Genomic DNA, 23147 nt, shown 5'->3' with positions numbered 1-23147 from the left:
CTGAGTTGGAGGGAAATTAGTGGAGTTGATTGAAAAAGTAAATTTGAAGGACGCTTTTCACAGAATTGAGAGAAGTAATTAGGCAAAGAGGGGATTAGTGAGAGTTTTGTCTTGGCAACATGTTTGCGAAATAAGAGCAAAGCTACAAAGAAAAGTCATTGTTATTGAGAAGCCAGGATAAAGGCCTTAGGCCAATAGTGCAATGAGTCTTGGCTGAAAACAATCATAAAGAATGTGAGGCAAAGGAATTGGTATTTGCACAATGGAGAGCTTGGCTTTTAAAAATCTATAACTTTTGGTCAAGGACCAACATCTGAAGCTTACTTGAGCATCACCTCCTTGGACCCATTGCAATGCAACCTCATGTATGTATTAACAATACCAGTTGTGCACATTTTGCATCCAAAATGTGGAAACGTTTGTGAATTTGTGGTATTATCTTCTGGTCTTTCTCTGTGCTGCATCTATGTTTCTTCATTTGCGTACCTATGTCCATGTGTCTCCATACCTGTGTCTATTTTAGTGTTTGTGTTTCATTCAATAATTGAGCAGAGAGATTACGTGCCATTGTTTGTCTCCTCAGCCAGTAACTCAACAGTGGATTCTTCTTTCTAGTGTCTGTGTGTCTGCATGCAGATATATCTGTGCCGCTGTCTGGCCATGTGTCCTTAGTCTACCTCAGAGGTTTTCCTCATGCTGATTGGCCATGTGCTGCAGTGGCCATTGATATTGAGGAGACTGGATATATTCTTGATAGACAGTTTCTCCCTGTTCAATCATTAATTAAAGCTTTGGCTTGATATTTATATTAAACATTCATAAACTTTTCAATTTAAACAAGAGCGTTGCACATTTTGATTTAACAGATATATTCAAACTTACCGAGAGAACAAATGTGATATTCCAGCACTCGATCCATCAGCAAAAGGGATTGACACATTGCACATTCTAGATAGTATTCATAACACTTAAGCATGAGAACAGTGAGTGAGGGGATGGGGATGGTAAATCATCCCATAGGCAGCAGTGGCATTGGGGGCAGTATCAGCAGCTGCAAAGCAGCAGATATGACCAGAAACAAATGGACTAAGTGGAAACTTGCAAGGAACAAGTATGGTCTCCAGGCTGAATGAGTAGTAGCCCAGCTGTAGGTCATAGGAATAAAAGCAAAATATGCTGGAAATACTCAGTAGGTCAGGCAGCAACTGTGGAGAAAAACAGAGTTAATGTTTCAGGTCAAGATGACTTTTTATCAGAATTTTCATCAGTTCTGATGAAAGATCATCTCAACTTAAAACATTAGCTTTCTTTCACTCTATTGATGCTGCCTGACCTGCTGAGTATTTCCAGCATTTTTTGTTTTTGTTTCAGATTTCCAGCATCCACGGTATTTTGTTTTTGGTGTAGATCATAGGAAGACGGGAGCGTGCAGAATAGTAAGCTGTTCTGTAATTTTGAAGTTCAGGGAAAGAATTAGAGTTTATGATGTTAATAACTGCCTTCAGACTTTGTGTTGTTGAGGTTCTGACTGAAGTGATCTTCAGCAAATTGCTGAGGGGTCTGCTTGAGACCAGTGGTGTTGGTTGTTGCATTAGCTTTACTATTCATAAAATATAGTTTCATCTATTTTAAACTGACTTGTCAAAATGAGAAAATACAAGTGTGAAGGGAATTTGCTAACTTTAGGCCCCAGTGAAGCAGTGGCAATGTCAGCCTGTTTGTTTTGATACATGATGAAAATTTCTTCTGACAGCTCAAGCTAGAATGATGGAATAGGATAAACATGCAGGCAAAGATAAGCTTCTGTCCATCAGATAACCTTTCAGACTTTTCGAGCATTTGTATTCTGGAATGTGGAATCTTCTTTGCTTTCTCCTCCTGCCCCAATGTTTTATTTATGGTGAGCCTTTGACTTTTTACATGGGTTTATTTGGTAAGTGAGACAGAAGCAGAGGGAAGAGTGACCCTATTGCACTCAGCTGTGTCCTTTAAGACTATTGCCAGCAGACAGCATCCTGGCTGTTGGGGAAAGGTAGGACGTGAGGAAAACAACTTCCCAAATTAATAAGTTGGAGTGGTGGGGTGGGTGGCAGGGAAAGTTTTTTATTTGTAACCCAGACTGAAAAACTTATTACACAGTTTCTAATTTAGATTAATTCATTAAGCAGAGGGGGAAAAAAATCAGCTTGTGGTTCCATCCGTGACTGCTATCACTCCTACTGGGAAGTAAGTGCATGTATGTGAAAATCAGGCGAGAACACGATTGTACTTGGGTTGAGGGTGGGGTGGGGATGGAATTCATATTTAGTGTGCAACATTGTATTTTAGTTCACAATCCATTATCATATTGACCAGGATTTTGCATTGGTAATTGTCAGCATTCACCGTCATTACTCCAGTGAAACTGACAGTAACTTCTGGAGTCCGCAGATGCGCAGAAAAACACGGAAATCCAGAAGTTACTGCCTATGATTATACACTCCCCGAGGGTGTGCTGTTGAGGCACTGCTGACTGCAGTCAATGGAAATCAGTTGATTTGATGGGAACCTTCACCCTTACACTGTTAATCTTGCTATAAAACCCTTGAAAGTCACATTTTGTTAAATGTAATTGCTAACTGAATTACTATTCATTGAGTGCTAATTTTATAAATACTGCTGAACACCTTCATTGACCCTGTGGAATATCAAATTATTCAATATTGGTTTTTAAAAATCCACATGTTTAAAACAAAAAGTTCTTGTTTTTAATGTCTTTTTTTCAATCTTTATTTTAATCCTATCATAATTTATTTCACTCTCTGAAAACATAGATTCCAAGTGAAGGAAATTAAGTGCCTTTAACTTCCTGGTTTGCTGTGTGTACGATTTAGTTGCCTACCTTCTCAGTGACACCACTGCTACTGTAGGCCAAGACATCCCCTTGACTTAGCGCCAGATTTAAACTGCCATTAGGAAAGGGGAGCACCATGCCACAGAGCTCGCTAGATCATTGTGGGCAGCTTTCTACAAGATCAGTGGCGAGCACCCTTGCTTCGCTGCTGACCATAAAGGCCAGGCCATGAAATGTGGTATGAACTCAATGAATTGCAATTCAGTTAGCAGAAAATTAAAATCACTCTAACATCTGAGTTTAATTTACTCATCTGGGTTAATGCCTAATGCTTTGTAGTCTATTTTGCCAGAAACTACAATTAATTTTTTCTTGCATGGCAAGAAAAATAAGAGCTTGACCGTCTGCATTTTATAGGGTTTGAGCAAGTTCGTGACATGTGGTATTTGGATCACGTTGCATGCAATGCCTGAAGCTGTTACTTTAGATGCTGATAAACTGCAGTACGGAAATGTATTCCAAGTGTATGACCAGTCAAGGGGTTAAGTCTTGTTTTTCTCAAATTAGAACCGGATTTTTGCTTTTGAAAAAAATATTCTATAACAGAAATTGAATACCAGTCCAGACTTGCCTGACAAAATGAATCAGATTGGTTTGCTTCACCTCTTTCTCAGATGGACTACATTAAACCTAGCCTAGCAAATGATCAGGAAGTATATTGAAAAGTTACAGTTTCCTGCTGGTTTTGTGCATTCCTCAATTATAATTGGTTGTGTTGGAAACTCATCAGTTCTCAGTTTCTGCAATTTGTGGCATTGTGGGTGGATTTAAGCCCTTAATATCATGCACTTTCCAGGATGCATAAGAAAAATCATTCTTGGTCAGTGCAAATGCTGTGTCAAATTCAAATCATGAGTTCTCGATTCAGTTGTTAAATGAAATTAAGTATTTCTTTATTATAGTCTTGATGTTCAGGTCTTGATTATATCATTTTATGACCTTCAGTTTTCAAGAAATAATGGCAAAATGTGGCATCTGTTACACACATTTCACTGGTCTATTGTTAGGCAAAAGGAATTGGATATATACTTGAAAAGGAGAAATTTACAGGGCTCTGGGGACTAATTACCTCTCCTTCAAAGAGCTGACACAGACATGATGGACCTAATGGCCGCCTTTTGTGCTGTACAATTCTAGGCTGTTGCTCCAAAATACAGTCTTCAGCTTATTGTTTTTCCATTGCTGTCCATGCTCATATCCTGAAGCTGAAAGCACATGCTGTGTGGAACTCCGCTGGCAACAACGAGCTTCTACACATAACTCGCGCATGAATAGTGTCAAGATGGATTTAAAAATACATATTTTTGGGAATATGGTGGCATTCTGTAAAGAAGGCTGTGTGTTATGTGTGTGTGCGCGTGTGTGTGTGTGTGCGTGCATATGTGTGTGAGGGAGATTAAACTGGGGGAAGATTAGTAAAGACAGTTTGTCTGTGGGAGCAGAGAGATGAAAGGTAAAGTTGAGAGATGAAAGGTAAAGTTGATAGATGCATGCATTTGTAATGAGAGGCTGTGGTGTTTAATGTACGAGTAAATAGGTTGGGTTTGAATTTTGCTTTTTAAGGTAAGTAGGAACTTAACTTTTGAGCTGTTAAGTTTCAAAGGGAGTTTGGAAGTGACAAGGGACTTTTAAACTTATAAAGGTTTCCATAGGTAAATAAGGGAAGATTATTAAATTTTATTTTACCTGAAAGTGGAGGCAATAGGAAGACATGAAGGATTTTTATATTTTGGAAAAATTGAATTCAAAGAGGTGCTTAGAACAATGGAGTCTAAGATCAAAGTTAAAAAGAATATTTAAGGAAAGATGTTAAATTGGGTTGTGTTGGCTGTGTGGGGGAGATGGCCTGAGACCAGCTCTGTGCTGAGGAAAGTTGTGAACTTGAAACAGCCATTCAGTTTCAAGCCAGAGAAGTCTTTGTTTTCAGAGAGCAGCCTGTTCCTGAACTTCCTTTGATTTTTTTCTACAGCAGAGTGGAAGAGAGTGAGAAGTCATGTGGTATACTTTATTAAAGTAGCAGCTGTTTTTGTGTTGTGTGATATTATTGGATTTTTGTGGTTAAAAATCTGTTAGGGAGCTGTAGCCAAGTGGTTTGTGTGTTTTGACCAAGTAGTTTTTTTGGGGGGAAATGTTTTGTTAAGACTGTTTAACTGTGTAATTTTAATCTCATGTGCTTGAGTTTTTACCTTCTTGTTAAATCTTCTAATTTTAAAATCCTAAAGGTGTTACTTGGATTTTGCTTCTGGAATGAGTAGTTTTCCCCTTGTTTCCAAAATACAAAAAAAAGGTTATGATCAGTAATACAAGTTTCCCTCTGGGTTTTGTTTGCTCAGCGAATAACATTGTCTGCGGTTGTAACAGTGGAAGGAGGAGATTGAGCTCCTACTTTCTATACAACCTAGCCTTGGCTGAGGAGTGGGCCTACTTGAGCTGGGGTGTTGAGGGGCGCTGCCGCAGAGTGTGGGATTTTGAGCTTTAAATAAGAAAAAGGAGAAAGCTGCAGAAATGCTGATGTGATAACGTATGTGAATGCATAAATATCTAAGACTTCTAATAGGAATCATCTGTATAACATTAAACATGGAAAATAGATTCTAAAGATCTCGGTATATTATTTCTTGGCGGAACTGAATGTAAGTTTTCAGTACAAAAATTTCATGGCAGCCTTCCTGTGGCAGGTCCCGAATGAACAGAATTGAGCATCCATTAATATTTAATGCTGGAACATTCTGTTTAAAAGTCTCTTATCTGTGGCACACAGCTGCCCAGGGAATAGCTCAGCGCAGATCTTCAGTCACAAACAATGTGAAGAGGCTAAGCACCTGCTGACTTGTAACCTACTAACCATCATGTCAAACAGCCACAACCAAGTTTTACCATCTGCGTAACACAGAACCAGAGATACACTGGCTGACAGGCCATTTGTTTCCTTCCTTCCTTTTGAATCCCTCATAGATGACTGGAGATACAATATGCTGTTTACATGGGCTCCTGTCAATAGAGACAACACAGCACTTTAGAAGCATGCTCCTGATGCATCAGTCCTTATAGCCTTAGTGTTTGCATTGGTTAGGATTTAGTTTAGAGGTTGTGTTATTATATGTGATAGGTGCACTTGGTTCTTGTATGATTAATGCACCTCCGAATTTTCCACTTTCATTCACCTAAGATCTACAGACTCTCTTGCTCTTGCATTATCACTTGGGTTGGAATAAATACTTATTCCACCACAGCCTGCCCTGATTTATTCTTTCCCACAGGGGTTGCTTTCCTTGGAGCAAAGGAGATTGAGGGGAGATTTGATATAAGGTTTTGGGCAAGAGATACAGGGGGAATATGAGGAAGAACTTTTTTTATGCAACGAGTGGTAATGACCTGGAACAGGCTTCCTACATGGGTGGTGGAAACAGAGACGATCAATGATTTCAAAGGAAATTGGATGGGCACCTGAGAGAAATAAACTTGCAGGACCATGGGGTAGTGGGGGAATGGGACTGATTGGATTAGAGAGCCAGCATAGACTCAATGGACTGAATGTCTGCCTGTCTGACTTTGTGACTTCAAAACTGTATAATTCTTCACCTTCAGACCTCCTCCCTCTACAATCTATGGGCTTTTAGGATCAAAGATGTAACACACCTTTTCTCCTATCCTGTTCAGTTTTGATGGTATCTTTTGCTGTGGGTCTTGACTGTTTATTAAAAAAGTAAGCAAGGGAGAATGGTAGCTAGCAAAACAACCACCCATGTAAAGAAATGGACATGAAATATGTAGTAAGAAATTTCTTCTCAAAGTTGCTAGGACTGATGTTGTATTTTGATTCTCAGTTTAATTCGTGTTAGGATCCTATTATTTTTTTTCCTCTCATTGTCTTCTTACAGCTGCAGTTAACTTGGCGAAACTGAAGCTTTTCAGACATTATTATGTTATGGTAAGTTTTAGCTCATCCTGTTGGTATGATTGAAAGGAAACAATGATGCTAGGGTAAGCACTCAAGTAAAAAGCACTGACACCAGGAATTATGGTCAGGAAATGCGGGGCATTTTTCCAGCTTGCCAGCCTAATTGACATGTTTGACTACCTGTCAGGTGAGGAAGGCTCCAGAAAAGACCACAGCTAAGGAGAAACTTAGATTAGTTCAGGGTGGAATGATGGGGTGATTGGGTGGAGCATGTCGGCAGGGCGATCAGGAAGGTGACAGACCAGGATTCTGGGTTGTTGTTTGGCAGTGGTAGGGGAACTGTCAGCGATGGAGAGAGATTGGTTTGGGGCGAGATCTTGGAGGCCGGGGTGTTTACATGGCAGATTGTTGTACCTGGCCACACGCATGGCTATAAAGACACTTAACTTTATGGATCCAGGCTTTCTCACACCCTTTTACCTGAAAGGATTCCCGAGGCCAGAGAAACCTGAATGATAGCAGCCAGAAATACAAACCTTGATAAAATTATGGCTCACAGCCTATTTAAAAGGTTTTAATGACCAACCCTCCTCATGAGAGTGGTGGACTGGTCACCTGTCCCTCATCCCGTCTCCATTAAAACTGGAAGTGGGTGAGTTTGAAGTGGGTTTACGTTCTTTCCTTCTCTCTCATGCTTCTTTGTTTCTGTCTGTCTGTCTCTTCCCTTTCGACTAAAATTCACCCATTTTTGGGTTTCAGATTACCCTTGCCTGCCCAATCATTTGTCCCAGAGTGATAGACTTCAGAATTACACCAACTCTTTAGATCTATCCAAACATCTGTTTTGAGCCAGACAGTCAGTTTCTTTCTCTAAATTCCCAGCTGCCTTCGCACAGACATAGTTATTATAAACAATTGGATCCCCACAGAATTTGCTTGTTGGCTAGCGCTGAATCTTATGATACTTGGAATCTTGTAGCACCTTCTGAGCTGCTTTATTTTTGAATCTGTTGCTGGCGTAACAGCATTGCCTGTCTTAGCGCTTGGATAATATAAATTCAGTAGGGACTGATGTTAAAATCTGCTCCAATTAACTCATGCTATAAAACTCAGTGCTAGCAGACAAAACCTTGGAAGTACGAATGTCAACACACTTATGTTCAGTCAAGTGTAAATATCTACATTTTTGCTTTCTATAAGCCTTTACCTGTTAAATAGATTCCTGAAAGAGAATTGGTTTGAGTACTTAATAGGATTTAGAAATCATGTCCTTTAATTTGCTTTCCAGAATAATTTTAGGAAGAGCTCCAAGGTGCCCTGTAAAATATATTGTTCTGTTAGAAGTGCATCGTTGCATATTAGTTTAAAAGAGTAAGGCCCTACTGTTGACTTAAAAACAAAAAAAACTGCGGATGCTGGAAATCCAAAACAAAAACAGAATTACCTGGAAAAACTCAGCAGGTCTGGCAGCATCGGCGGAGAAGAAAAGAGTTGACGTTTCGAGTCCTCATGACCCTTCGACAGAACTGTTGACTTACCATTCCTAATTTGTTTGAAAAGTTGCACTTTTTTTTTTGTCTCCCAATTTTCTCCCTTCACTTGAAGGTGTGGCTTTATGGTGGAAATCTATGGAGCCTTCAGCCCAATACCTCATTCAAGTAATCATCCTTAATGCATGGATCCCAGCAACAAATATAGGTAACATACTCAACCATGAATGTTACCTTAATAGTTTTCTCACTAATGACCACCCGTGTGCCCCTTTTAGTTGGGGGCCACTTGATGGGGATCAGGAGCAGGAATCCTAGCTGATTTTATTTTTACTTAGCCCACAGATACTGTAGCCAGTTATAACAGCCCACTTCCCTGCCCAGCTGAGATCAGTTAGTCACAATTGAATTGAGTTATGTTTAGTGATGATTTTGAAGTAAACCACTATTTTACAAACTGGACAATATGTTCAGCAGCTGTAACTCTAGTAACTATTTAAACTTTAAATGTTCTGAATTGAGATCATGCACTTCAAATGTTATCATTGCTTTTAGATTATTAGTTCCAGAGAATCCCATGACATCCTTTGCTATTCCTGCAGTACCCCACTTTATCATGAATATCTCCACTAATTAGATTAAGTGCTAATTAGAATTTAAATGAGGAATATACGTTGAAATGTACACTCAGCCAGGTTTAGCCTGTCATGATGCTGTTTTTAAAATGCTAATTTTGCTTCTTTTGTCTTTCAGATTGTGTGTTACATTTATTTTACACGAATCATAGCAATTCTGATCAAAATCATTGTGCCCTTCCAATGGAAATGGCTCTATCAGGTAAGTACACTCATCATTTGGCCTGACTTTCACCAAAAGAAATTAGTTAATTATTTTTTTCCGAGGCCTTTCTTACTGTATTCTATATTGTAACGCAAGAATGTAGATGAAAACAAAAAAATAAAAACAAAAAAACTGCGAATGCTGGAAATCCAAAACAAAAACAGAATTACCTGGAAAAACTCAGCAGGTCTGGCAGCATCGGCGGAGAAGAAAAGAGTTGATGTTTCGAGTCCTCATGACCCTTCGACAGAACTTGAGTTCGAGTCCAGGAAAGAGCTGAAATATAAGCTGGTTTAAGGTGTGTGTGTGGGGGGCGGAGAGATAGAGAGACAGAGAGGTGGGGGGTGGGGGGGGGGGGGGGGGGGGGGGGGGGAGGTGGGGGGGTGTGGTTGTAGGGACAAACAAGCAGTGATAGAAGCAGATCATCAAAAGATGTCAACGACAATAGTACAATAGAACACATAGGTGTTAAAGTTAAAGTTGGTGAAATGTAGATGAGTTGGTCATGGGGTTGCTTGCTATTGCAGTTCAGATTCAATCAATCAAGAGAAAATTGACTTGTTTTATAATGTTGTTCAGGATTTCTACTGAATCGAAAGAGAAAGGAAGGGGGCAGGAGGTGATGACATATTGCGTTTTACTGCTTTATCAGAAGTTGATTGCAGGGCATTTGGCCAATCTCAGTTTATTCATCCAGAAATAGCCTAAAAGGTAGTCATTGTAACATCCAGTTATTTATTCAATTTTTCAAAGGTTTTTGACTTCACTAGTCTATCCCTTCCATGTGTTGAGTACTCTGTGTGAAGTAGTACATCCCTGATACCAGCGTTATTTTGGCCTTTTACTAATTTGGACCTGTATTTACTTGTTTTACACTCTAATTATCCAGATTTACCTTTTCCACACTGACTAATACCTCCTGTGGCTCAGCAAGATTACTTCTCAGGCAACTTCCTTTTAAGACAGAAAAGGCCAAGTTTTTCTTCCTAACTCAAACCTTTGACACAAGAAGATCAGCCTCACAGCTCTTTGCACTGCCTCCAGTGCTTGAGTGTCTCCTCAGCATTTCATTGACCGAATTGGACAGAGTTGCAAGGTGTCTGACCAGAGCACTGTCAGTTTTGATTGTAATTTTCTTGATTGTGTTCCACTGTCCTCATGATATTGTTCAACATTCTATTGGCTCAGTTGATTTGTTGCAAAGCAATGGTTGGACATGTTGGGTGGAATGCTCCCATCCCACCTGCAGCATGTTTCATGGTGGGTGAGAGTGGAGAATCCAGTGCCAGGCAAAAAGTCGCAAATCCACTGTCGTAAAAATAGGTTCCAATTCTCCCGATTGTGTGTTCATGGCGGGTCGATTATCCTGCTGACTGGTGGCGTGAATGCCATAACCCATTCATTAACATGTCAGCTGCTTGCCAGAATCTTGCCAGGCCTTCCAATCTTGTGTCACGCCAGCGAGGATTTACGTCAACCTCAAATCCGTTTGAAAAGGGCTGGCGTGCACAAGTCGGACCTCAGTTCGCTGGTAACTTCGAGGTGAGTGGAACATACACAGCCTACCAGCCATAGCGCAATGTTGGTCTTGTTGTGATAAATGCCACTCTGCTGGGGCTGTAGGGTTGGTTTGCCCCTGCTCTTTGCCTACTTTGCCCCGAGGAACACCGCTGTGCTGTGGTGCTCATGCAGGTCTGCACTTTCAGGAACTAAGATTTCAACTGGGGGTGGGCTATGAGGCGAGGGTGGGGTTGATGAACACGAGGGGGGAAGCAGGGAAGGAAGACTGTAGAATGGCAGCCCTGCGAAGGGTGAGCATGGGGGCGACGGGGAAGGAAGGCTATGGAATAGCAGTCAGAAGGAAGGGCGAACGCTAGGGGGACAATGGGGAGAGAAGGCTGTGGAATGGCAGTCAGGGAATGGTGAACACAAGGTGGGGCCTTTCTGGGATCGCTCTCTAATCCCTTGTTGCTGCAGGAGTGAGCAGGATTCTGCTTAGAAAGAAAGGAGGAAGACCTCATTGTGATGAAAGCCAATGGCTTCATTAGCACTGTTAAGGGGCTACTCAGAACTCAATGGCTTCACATCACAGTTGCTGCATCTCGAGAGTAACACATAGGAATGTAGAATTTGGGAATGCAGGCAATAGTGAAGCATGTATGGCATTCCATCAATGAAGGCCTGTCACATGTTCACCAGAATTGACACTCCTAACAGGTCAAAGGGCATCCACTCATTAACCATGAGCAACTGATTGGTCATTAGTATGCCACATCAGAGATTGGAGCACAGAGCTAGGTTGGGTCACTCATCTCACTGAAACTTTAGCATCCCATGTAGGGCCCAAGATGTGACATATCTGCGATGCATTCTTGATCACCTCAATATATGTGCTGGTATCTCAGGGACAAGGTGGCATCAGCCACCATGCAAGTAGGGCAGGAAAAACTATGGACCCTTACAGTTTCCAAATGTGCCATCTTCTGAGCTTCACTTTCTTGCCCCTATAATGATTAATGTCCTCAATGTTTTCTTTCAGAGAGAAGACACAAGCGCATATGGATCCAGGGCTCAATGCTGCCTTTGTCAGGATCCTAATGCAATGGAGGAAGCGAAGGAGGGAGAGGCGATTTCGCACAGAGTTCCAGCAGGAGGGCATGGTCAAGCGGAATCAGAGCATGAACAGGAGGGTCAGGGGAGAGCCCCTGACTCACCAGACCTGGTGTTTATCATAGAAGCGTCTCCTGTGTACAAATGAGTGAGAAGCAATGCTGTGCACGTCTGCACTTGTCCTGAGCTCTGGGGTACATCACATATGCCACATTCTTCATGAAGACCTGACTCCACATGGAGTTGGAGGGTATCTCCTGCCAGTGGCTTTGAAGGTGACTACAGTGCTAAATTTCTTTGCCTCTGGGTCTTTCCAAGGATCAACAGGGACCTGTGCAGCGTCTCTCAGTCCGCAACACATAAAGGAGTTCACTGATGCCCTTTACAAGAAGACCTATCATTATGTCAGGTTTGCTCTGGATGAAGATAGCCAGGCTGCAAGATTCACCAGCTTCGCCGCCATCTCAATAGATTGCACCCATGTGGCTATATGGGCTCCATGGCAGCAGGCCCCAATGTTTATAAACCGCAAGGGCTATCATTCCATCAATGTACAACTGGTGTGTGATCACCAGAAGCACATATTGCATGTTTGTGCATGGTACTCTGGGAGTTGCAATGACTCCTACATCCTGAGCCACTCCCATGTGTCGAAGATTTTCGAGGGGCCATTACACCTGCAAGGCTGGCTGCTTGGAGATAAGGGGTACCCACTGAAACGCTGGCTGATGACACCGATGCATCACCCTCAGAGTCATTCCGAGGAGTGATACAACGCTGCTCACTGCTCCACACACTCCCTTATAGAGCAGGCCATAGGGCTTCTGAAGATGTGCTTCGGATGTTTGGACCACTCAAGTGGCTCACTACAATACACTCCCAACAGGGTTTCCCACATCATCGCAGGGTGCTGCGCCCTTCACAGTCTGGCAGTGCCAAACCCCTGCCAGAGGATGACCTGGAGGAGGATGAAAGCTCATCGGAGAATGAAGATCTGGAGGCCCAGGAACCCCGTGAGGCTGCTGAGGGTCAGTATCAACGTGATCACACCATGGAGGAATGAAGATGTGCTCGTGATACATTAATTGCTGACAGGTTCCAGGAAGAATAAAGTTATGTAAGAGAATATAGCCACATCTCTCCTAGCCTTCAATGCTATTTTCTTTCAGTTCAGGAGGTGTCCACCACTTGCAGTGAGACCAAGTCCCGCATTCACACTTGCACGCTCTGACCTCATGATTCGCCAGGCCATGATCTTTGCTTTGGTCTATGGGGCTCTGTGAGTGAGCTGACTCTGGGAACTGAGAACCCACTTCAGAAAAAGAGAGATGTGGGAGAAGACTTGAACTTTTGCCGCCATCTAACGATACAAACACGGCTGCGACTGAGATGTGGACATTCCTAGGGATCTCCTCCTCCTGTGCATGTCTTTTCTTCTGAAGAGGCAAATGCCGCCAGAATATCAATGCTGATGAGCTGCCCTCACTCAATGGAGTTTCTTGAGAAAGAAGGGTAAGAAACGCTTATATCAGACATGTCCAATGAAGATTTAAACATATCTCCCTGACATCACACAAGGGGTGCAGAGACTAGTTCAACTGAGGTTGACATCACAGGAATATGAATTTCGCAGTGGGACACTCATTGAGTGGGAACAAAGCTAAATCTCTAAATAAGAGGATTCCAAAATACAAAATCACAATGCCTTCAGTTAACAGGAACATTCACATAACCATCAAATGTAGTAACAAAAGTGCAATTTATTTACATGTCTAGCACACCTGTGACCCAAAAGTGCCATCAATTTTTCTTAACTTTCCTAACTCCAACACTACGCCTGGGTGCAGCCCTGATATCCATTGCAGAGGTGGAGGCAGCCCGCTGACTGCTACATCCTGATGCCTGTGATGACCTTGGTGGACAGCCTCTGGTGGTCCGAGGACTGGAGGGCTCCTGCCTGATAAGTGTCACCTGCTCGGGGCAGAAGTGTCTTCGGCAGCCTGAGAAATTACCGTAGATAGGGTCACAGACAGAGGGGGCTATGAGCGGTTGCACACCCTTGGAGTATTGAGAGGAAGCCCCTGGGAGGTCCAGCTGACACTCATCTTCCCTGTGGATGCCCGAGGGCCCTGCCCTGACTCCTGCAGGAGATGGTGTACCTGGAGGGGAGGGTCAAAGTGCCTCATCCCCATGTCGCCTACATCCTGATGATACCCACCAGGGTGCATAACCATGGAGTGCAGGGCCGAGTGAAAATCTGGCAAGACCTGCTGGACCAAGGTCTTCATGGTGGCCGCCTGCCTTCCCATGGTGACCTTGAGGCACTCGCATGTTGGGGCCACAACATCAAACAGAACGCGGACGGATTCCTCCATCGTTCGCTCGACTTTGCTGAGTGACTGTCGAATCTCTGCCTGATGTTCTGCCACCTTTCATTGCATCTGCAGCATTGATTTGGCCACTTGCAGAGGTTCATCATCTGACTTGGACTGAGTGGGCGGCTGGTCTCCAGCAGCCCTCCAAGTGTTGGAGCCCTGGGCTGTCCCTGCCTCCGACTGCTGGGGGGCTGCGCCGGTGAGGTGTTCCCTAGAAAGTGAGGCAGAGCCTAATCTACAGCTGTGCCCCACTGACGTGTGTCTCTCTGAACTGGTGGAGGGTTCGTGTGAGTGTCGTAACGATTCTTCTGCAGCTTCCTCTTTGGGTAAAATCTGTGAGCTCACACTGGTGCTGGACTGGTTTGAGGGTCTTGATCTGCTGTTGCCCAGAAAATAGAAAATAGAGTTTCAGTTAATGAGCATGAGTTAGATAGGACTTGCATGTGACTCACTGTGAATGTCTGGATTTGATGAAGTGTTGGAGCTATGATCAGTGCTAGGTTGGTGAGAGAGGCCAATCCTCCCCACGAGAGTGATTCCTGTCCTCCCCAGCCAGCTTGGCTGCAGCAGCCTCAAATTCATTGAGGACAATGATGTCGGCCATCCCTCTCCGGTCTGTGATCTCTCATGCCAGTTGTGTGCCAGCTTGGCCTGTATGAAGAAAAAGAAAAGCATGTGATGAGAAGGGAGGGAGCAAAGGTTGGGTGTGTGCTGAGCCCTCCCCAGAAGAGCCAGAGGATGGAACTTGAGCAACATGATAGATGGGATGATGGTGAAGTGAAAGTCTTGGTGAGAGAAAGAGTGTATAAATGTGTCCCCTGCTAATGGTTGTGTGAGATCCCTGAAGAGAGTAGCTGTTTGCGTGCATGATGCCATGATCAGAGTTTGATATTGGAGGGAGCTGAAGGATGACTTACCCTGGCATAGCGGATGAGATCATTCATCCTCTTCCTGCACTGGCATTTCAGGCATGGTTGTCAGCTGTGCTGACCTCCACAGTGACCACCCAGGCCGGAGAGGTGAGGCTGCTGTGTTTCCTGCAGCCATCTTGGATTAGAATGTGTGCCTTTGTGCCTGCACCCCTCTGATTAAGGCCTCGAGGGCCCGGTACATGAGGGTGCTGCCTCCTTCTTGAGGCTCTTGGCCTTCCTCTTCTGGCCACTAGACATCTCTGGTGGGCTGAAGAGAGTGAGATTGTGTATTGGACTGGCCTTTAAATATGGTGCCCAGACCTTCGAACGCACCAGCTGACAGCAGCCACACAAATGAACTCCTGACCCGCCAGCTGATTCAAACCGATACGCGCCTTTGCATAATTAATGAGCCTCCAAGCACAAAATCGAGTGCAAGTTCACGCCATTCCAGCACTGCCAAAAACACCCACCACCGCACTTAGCCCCATTTATGGAGAATTCCACCTGTTGAGTCTATGAAGATTCCTAGACCTCTTTCACTTTCTTCCTTGGCAGTTATAACAGTTTCATGGAGTACATGTCTGGCCCATTTTTCCATCCTGGATGAATCATTTACACTTGTCTGTGTTAAAATTCATCTGTCGATTTACATAATTTATCACTCATTGTGTAATTTCTGGGATGCCTCTCCTGATACCATGGTTCCTCCCAAGAAAGAAAGAAACACTCTCATTTATATTGCACCTATCATGATCGCCAGATGTCCCAAAGCGCTTTACAGTCAATTAAGTACTTTTGAAGTGTTGTCACTCTTGCACTGCAGGAAATGCAGCAGCCAATTTGTGCACAGCAAACTCCCACAAATAGCAATGTGATAATGACCAGATAATCTGTTTTTGTGATGTGATAGGGATAAATATTGGCCAGGACTTTCCCTGCTCTTCAAAATAGTGCCATGGGTTTTTTTTTTTTGCATCCATCTTAGAGGGCAGACAGGGCCTCGGTTTAATGTCTCATCCAAAAAATGGCTCCTCCAAAAGTGTAGAATGTCTTCAGTACAGTCTTGATTTCTGTACTCAAGTCCTGAAGTGGGACTTCAACCCACAACTTTCTGACTTGGAGACAAGAGTGCTGTCAACTGAGATTACTCCTAGCTTGAAAGAAACTTTTTGTTTTCCTTGTTTTTGATTTGTTTGAAAATTTGACCAATTTGCATTTGACTTTCTGAACCCATATTGTAGATCAACATTACAAACTCTAGTGGCCCTAACACCAATCCCTGGGAAGTTCTCTGATCTTCCTCTTCCCATGACATTTTTCTCTAATCTACTGATTTTGATGCTATAGCCAGTTCCTTATTCATTCCCTAGTTTTATCATAGATATGTGATTGAAGATGGCCTAGTTTACAGGTTATGCAGCTTGTTAATCTTATAAAATTTAAAACCATTTTCGACTGCTCCTCCACTGGCTCAGTGGTAAAGGTGGGTATGTAACTGAGCCCTACAGATCCAATCTGTATCCACCTATTACAGATTTCTAAACTTTCTTGTCTCGATTTGTGGTCTAGATTTCTTGCCTTTCCAGGCAGCGGTTTAGTGATAATGTCATTGGACCAGTAATCCTGAGGTCCAGGCTCATGCTCTGGCAGCAGCGGTTCAAATCCCACCACAGCAGCTGGTGGAATTTAAATTCAATTTATTAAAATCTTTGATTGAAAGCTAGTTGCAGTGATTGTTGTAAAAACACATCTGGTTCACTAACGCCCTTCGTGGAAGGAAATCCACCACCCTTACATGTGAGTTCATGTTGACTCTTGTGGTTGATTCTTAACTGCCCGCTGGAATGGCCTAGCAAGCCATTCGGTTATAGGGCAATTAGGGATGGGCAATAAAAATGCTGGACTAGCCAGTGATGCCCACGTTCCGTGAAAGAAAAAAAAAGTGAGTTTTTGAAGGGTGCTATGGGAATTCGAGTCAATCCCATCAAGGAAGAGGAGGAGGAGAAAGCTGACAAAATTATACAACATAAGAGAAAAATGATATAATGCATGCTACCTTTTAAAGACTGATTTATGACATTATTTGGAGTAATTGTTTAATAACACAACCATTGGAACTGAAATATACTTGTTATAATAAGAGAAACATGTTTTGAAAGTTAAATATGCAAATTAATTAATTTAGAAATGCTGCCCTTAAATGATTATTTTCTACATTACCGATTTTGCAGAATGTGCCTGTTTTGCTAAAAGTGATGTCTTCCTGAGTTATGTTAATTTAGTTTACTTATGATGATTAGTTTAATTATGAAATTTAACTTTCCCTTATAACTGATATCACCGACAAGATCAGAGCCTCATACTATGATTGTTTGGTCCTATGTCACACCTCTAGAGAAGAGACCTTTTTAATTCAGGAGACTATCAGGGGAACTGTCACCGATATTTGCGACATAAGATTATAGGATCCTGCAGAAAGGTAGAGAGAGTCAGGGCTGTCATGGTCTTTCTTTGAATCCCCATTGTGTATCTCTGCTGTGTTCTGCTGTGGCATTATGCCATTCTTCCAGGTGTCCCATTGGCCCTAAACAAGAGAGTGCTTCTTTTTTGGCCATGTTTTTTAAGGAAGGGTAAGGTTTCTTCTACAATTATTTTGCCCCATTCACCAATTTGGGACTTTTTTTGCCTGCCCCTCACAATACCCTTAAACTAGAGGTTGGGTAATTTAGTCACAGGCCTCTGTTGAAAACATTGTGAAGCAAGCAGTTTAAAACAAAAAAATGAGCATCACAAGAGTTATTATTAAACTTCAGTAGAAATCATGTGCATAAAGATGATTGTCAACCTTGAAGCTGTGGAATGGGGAGGGGACAGCAATGGCGGAAAGGGAAAATACTTAAGGGACACTGCGACCTAGTAATAGAGAAATGGTGAAAACCACTTGCTTTGTAATAGCGTTTTTTAATTATCAAGTGTCTTAATTGTTTGAAAAATTTGAAGCTTTGGAGAATATGTTTTCATTTTTATAAATTCTGCTTTTTATGTTGTTAAAATTTAGAAAAAATGTAATTAATCTTTTATGTACATTTCTGGATTAAGAACACAAACTTGAATGAAAGTGCAACTTTAGGCATCAAGTTTTCAGAGCTCAGGAACTTCACATTCATTGATCCAAAATCCATTGCATTATTTTCTGATAAAGGTTCTATTAATTTTAGTTCCTAGATGAACTTGCCACACTCATATTCTTCTGCTTGACGGGCTACAAGTTCCGACCGGCTTCAGACAATCCCTATCTTCAACTACCTCAGAATGAGGAAGATGTAGAGATGGATGAAGTGTAAGTAATTTCAGCTTAAAGTTTTACCTTCAACCAGAACAGTTGCTTTATGTCGTTTTGTGCTTAGTGACTGTGACAGACTTGCTTGCTTGTTTCAATGTCCGTATTAACCTGCATGATTACCTCTGGAATGAGGGTGGGAGGGAGAAAGAGAACAAATGAGGCAAAATTCTTTTTTTTTCACTTTCACTGTATTGAAGACTTGAATGATTACGACTTAGCCTGATCAATGTAAGAAGGACTTGGCTAGGCCACTGAACCACAGGAATCAGGTGCTAAAGACGCTGGAAGTTCTTATCTGAGGCACCAGCTTCTGCAAGAATGAATGTGAAGCTGGTGTTGCCTTCGATAATTACAATAAATGTGAAGCGCTGTATCCCAGGTTGGTCCTGCAGAGTTTGCTTTATTTCATTTTAATAAGATGGATCATCATGTTCGGAGGGGAAGCTTTGCAAGCCATGATTTTCACATATAGTGCAAGCAATAATTTGAATTGGATTATGTTGAGTGCTCTCAGAATTGGGGATGGGCCAGAGGGATTATATAGGGATAAGCAGTTTCATTCTGAACCTTCACTTTCAGAATGTTAAGAGTTACTGGCTTTTGTTGTTCTTGTGACTGCATATTCAGGAACTTCCAGAAATCTGTCTGTAACATTTTGTATTGAGTGATTGGTGGCTCCATTATGATGTGCAGTGAACCATTGAATTATTATTAGATGCTGATTTCCACTTCTTGGGTTACATCTCGAAACTGATGCTTATTGTCTCTGTTCGTTGGGTATGGTACAGGCATCATTAATAATACTCATGTATATCATGTAGTTCACCTGTGCGGATCCTGTGTCATACTAAATGAAGCGTAATTTTACAAATTGATGCCAAATTCTTCGTTCTGTCTGAGAAATGCTGAAGGTGGGTGGTCTCCAGCAGGAAATAACAACCTCAGGCAAAGCAAGATGGCTAGTTTCAAAATATGCTCCTAAAGAGGAGGCCAAGGGGGGAGGGAGCAGGCCAGCTGAGGGGTGAAAAATTAAAAGTTGAATTTAATAATTTAATTTTCATTTGAGAGATTGTTCCAACTGTGAAAAAAGTTTAAATTAATATTTTAAACGCAAGGCTATCAGAACACACAGGCAAATACCTGCACAATAGTAACTATTGTGTGTACCACCCGTTGTGGGTGAATCTGATAGGGTGTGACACCCTTAATACTGAAAATTCTTGTCACAGTGCCATTTCTGAATATAACAAGGTTTCTCATTGGAACATGACTGACACGAGTATTGCATGAAAATTGAGCTGCATATTTAATATATAATGCCCTCTAGAACTATTTACTGTGTTCGTATTAAATAATTCAATATTTTATACACCTTTAATTTTTTTCACAGGTCTTTTTAGCTTGAGTTTCTGTAACCTTTCCTCATAAGCTCATCCCTATACACTTGAACACATTTGTATCGCTTTTTGTTTCATCCTCCTCCAATACATGTTTGCTGAAGTGTGTTGTCCACAGTTGTCTGGAATATGGCAATTGTATTATAACCACTGCATTATAAAGCCTTGGCCTACACCTATTGACTTATTACTCTTCTGGCTATGTATCCAATTTTCATTTTGAATTGCTGGACCAATTTTTTGTCAACATTGGAAGGGGGTGAGGATACTGTTCAACCCTAATGCTTCTTGCTTGCTTCTAAAAGTCCCTGTTCTGTGAATTGCAAACTTGGCTCATTCATTTTCACCAGTAAACATTTAGCAGCTTTGAATTTGATCTGTCCCTTGTGCAATTTCACAACTGATTAAAATCTCCCCATCATTAACTGCATTCTTTATCCCTTTTGCGCTTGCCATTTTAATGTTGTTTCTGCAGATTTCACAAGCTTAATTTGACTTCTACACCTTGGTCATTATGTAAATTAGAAATAACTTGGCTGCAGACATCAACCTTATAATCCTCCATCAAGCAGCTGTTCCCTGTCTGCCATGACACCTGTCAGACTGCAATTCCTTAGCAGTAATCTACCTTTAATTCTCATGGTTTTGCTTCTATCAGAAGCCTCTGTGTAAACTTTTCTATGTCTAAGCTACATACTTGTAATCTGAAAGAAGTTAATGAGATGTTTCAAGCGGAGCTTTCCCTTCTAAGTTGATATTTTATGAAGCTATTTCTGTACAGGTACTCTTCCAGTCAATGCCATACAACTGCTTTTATTCGTCCATCTGTTATTCATTTTGGCTCTGTGGTTGCCTGCATCAGGTTCTCCTCCCCACCCCTTTTTGTTTTAAGCTTGATTTCACTCTGATCCTGTGAAACCTCACCACAGATCGTCTCTTATCTCGAGTTTCACTACTGCTCTGAATCCATGTTGAGTTTAAATGAAAAGCAAGGAATATTGTTTACTCTGAAAGAGACCATCTTCTCTCAGTAAATGGGCCCAGGGCAGATGTGGTTTGCTGAGTGAGATGTCCATCCGCAAAGTTTGAAGAAACTCAACAATTTGACCAAATCCTTGAGGGCAGTGGATGTTCAAGTGCATTATATCAAAATTCAATTGCATATATGTGTACTGTAGCCAGTTAACAGTGCACAAAGAATGGTGCATGAGCCTGATGAATTGGGTATTTCTGTGAACCTGCAATTCTTTCTCTCACCCTCTCCAAAACAAGACAGCTTGTTGGCAAAAAAAAGTCTATAATGTTCAGATTTCACAACATAAAAATGCTGATATTAACATGTCAGTAGCAGTTTTTAATCTTTCATTGCACTTCATTCTACAAGAAGTGCGCTGATGGACATGTGATGCCAGCGCCGATTGCCGTACTGTCAACTTTTGGTGGGTGGAGAAACATTGCTCAGAGTGTAATGAGTTAATTGTGCAGTTTAATTTTACACTGTTTCTCTGTTAATGAGTAAGTAGAACATAGAAATGCCCTGATATGATTTTCTCTGATGGGGTGCAAGCTCCGCACGCCTCCATATGTTAATTTTAATGAAGTAATTTAGTTAATATAATTGTGACTCTTATTGAGCAAAGCAGAAATGTCAAGCATTAGGCTGAGTTGCAGTTATTTGCTGGAGTGTGAATCGTCTTCAATCTGCCTGTTGTGCAAATCTTTATTATGTAAATGGTTTTGGGCTCATGCTGTTACATTCCCTGATTTAAAAACAGAATTGCTGAAAAAAACACAGCAGGATCTGAAAGAGAAAAAGTAAGTTAATACTCTGGTTTAAAACTCTTCATTTTCCAGTTTTAATTTGGAAAAGCAGTATTTGCAGCTTTAACACAGCCTGGCTACCTATGGTTTCACCTTTTGTGAATACTGTTCTCTGCAGTGCCCCTCTGGGTCAGAGAGGGTAAAAGGCTGCTGTCAGGGTTGTGATGATGCTGCAGTGGACCATAAGACGTAGGAGCAGAAGTAGTCCATTCGGACCATCCAGTCCGCTCCATGATTCAATGAGATCGTGGCTGATCTGATAATCCTCAACTCCACTTTCCTGCCTTTTCCCCATAACCCTTGATTCCTAATTAAAAATCTGTCTACCTCAGCCTTGAACATACTTAACAACTCAGCCTCTACAGCCTTCTGTGGTAAAGAACTCCACAGATTAACAACCCTCTGAGAGAAGAAATTCCTTCTCATCTCTGTTTTAAATGACGACCCCTCACTCTGAGATTATGCCCTCTGGTCCTAGACTCACCCACAAGGGGAAACAACTTCTCAGCATCTACTCTGTCAAGCCCCCTAAGGATCTTATATGTTTCAATAAGGTCGCCTCTCATTCTTCTAAACTCCAGTGAGTACAGGCCCAACCTACTCAACCATACCCAGGACCAACCTAGTGAACCTTCTCTGGGACTGCCTCCAATGCCACTATATCTTTCCTTAGGTAAGGGAATCAAAACTGTTCACAGTATTCTAGGTGTGGTCTAAGTGATGCCGTGTACAGTTTTAGCAAGACTTCCCTATTTTATACTCCATTCTCTTTGAAATAAAGGTCATCATTCCATTTGCCTTACCTATTACCTGCTGAACTTGTATGCTAGCTTTTTGGGATTCATGCATGAGGACCCCCAAATCCCTCTGTGCTGCAGCTTTATTCAGTCTTTCTCCATTTAAGTAATATTCAATTCCTCTATTCTTCCTGCCAAAGTGCATTACCTCACATTTTCCCACATTATATCCCACCTGCCAAGATTTTGCCCACTCACTTAACCTGTCTATATCCCTCTGTAGACTCTTTGTCATCCTCACTACTTGCCTTCCCACCTATTTTTGTGTCATCCGCAAACTTGGCAATAGTACATTCATTTCCCTCATCCAAATCATTAATATATATTGTAAATAATTGTGGTCCCAGCACTGATCCCTCTGGCACTCTACTAGTTACAGATTGCCATCCTGAAAATGCCACCCATATCCCAACACTCTGTCTTCTAGTAGTTAGCCAATCCTCTATCCATGCTAATATACTACCCCCAACACCATTGGCTCCTATCTTATTAAGTCGCCTTATGTGTGGTACCTTATCAGTAGCCTTTTGGAAATACAAATACGTTACATTTGCTGGTTCCCCATTAGAATGTCTTTGATCAAACCTGAAATCTGTTGGGACTTTATGCCTCAGTTACTCACAAACGCCGTTGAACCACTATCTCATTGGGAATGCAGCCCATTCTTCTCCGTTCCTTTGGAAACTTGGGAAAATGGCAAAAAACTTTTTGAGGTTATTGTATCTGGACCAATGGTGTAGGAAATGGGGCCAACAGACTTTTTAGA

The 23147-nt window shown here is 41.9% G+C and overlaps 1 protein-coding gene across 8 annotated transcripts in view; it reads left to right on the top strand.

Moving 5' to 3' along the window:
- gpr107 (G protein-coupled receptor 107) overlaps positions 1-23147 on the top strand; it is a 143625-nt gene that overhangs the window by 69312 nt on the left and 51166 nt on the right. For 5 of the 8 annotated variants that reach the window (XR_005943722.1, XM_041193147.1, XM_041193146.1 and 2 more), the window contains exons 15-17: positions 6775-6824; positions 9038-9121; positions 18242-18363. Coding sequence is in view for 6 of the 8 variants with exons in the window: in XM_041193147.1 (XP_041049081.1) it covers positions 6775-6824; positions 9038-9121; positions 18242-18363 (256 nt within the window). In the remaining 2 variants the exon portion in view is untranslated. Of the gene's footprint in view, positions 1-6774; positions 6825-9037; positions 9122-18241; positions 18368-23147 lie in introns of those variants that run through there. The other 3 variants (XM_041193149.1, XR_005943723.1, XM_041193151.1) reach the window with 3 other exon arrangements.

Source organism: Carcharodon carcharias, chromosome 8 (genome assembly GCF_017639515.1).
Source record: "Carcharodon carcharias isolate sCarCar2 chromosome 8, sCarCar2.pri, whole genome shotgun sequence".
Classification (NCBI taxonomy): Eukaryota; Metazoa; Chordata; class Chondrichthyes; order Lamniformes; family Lamnidae; genus Carcharodon; species Carcharodon carcharias.
Note: the sequence above shows the minus strand (reverse complement) of the source record. Positions and strands in the feature narration are given on the sequence as shown.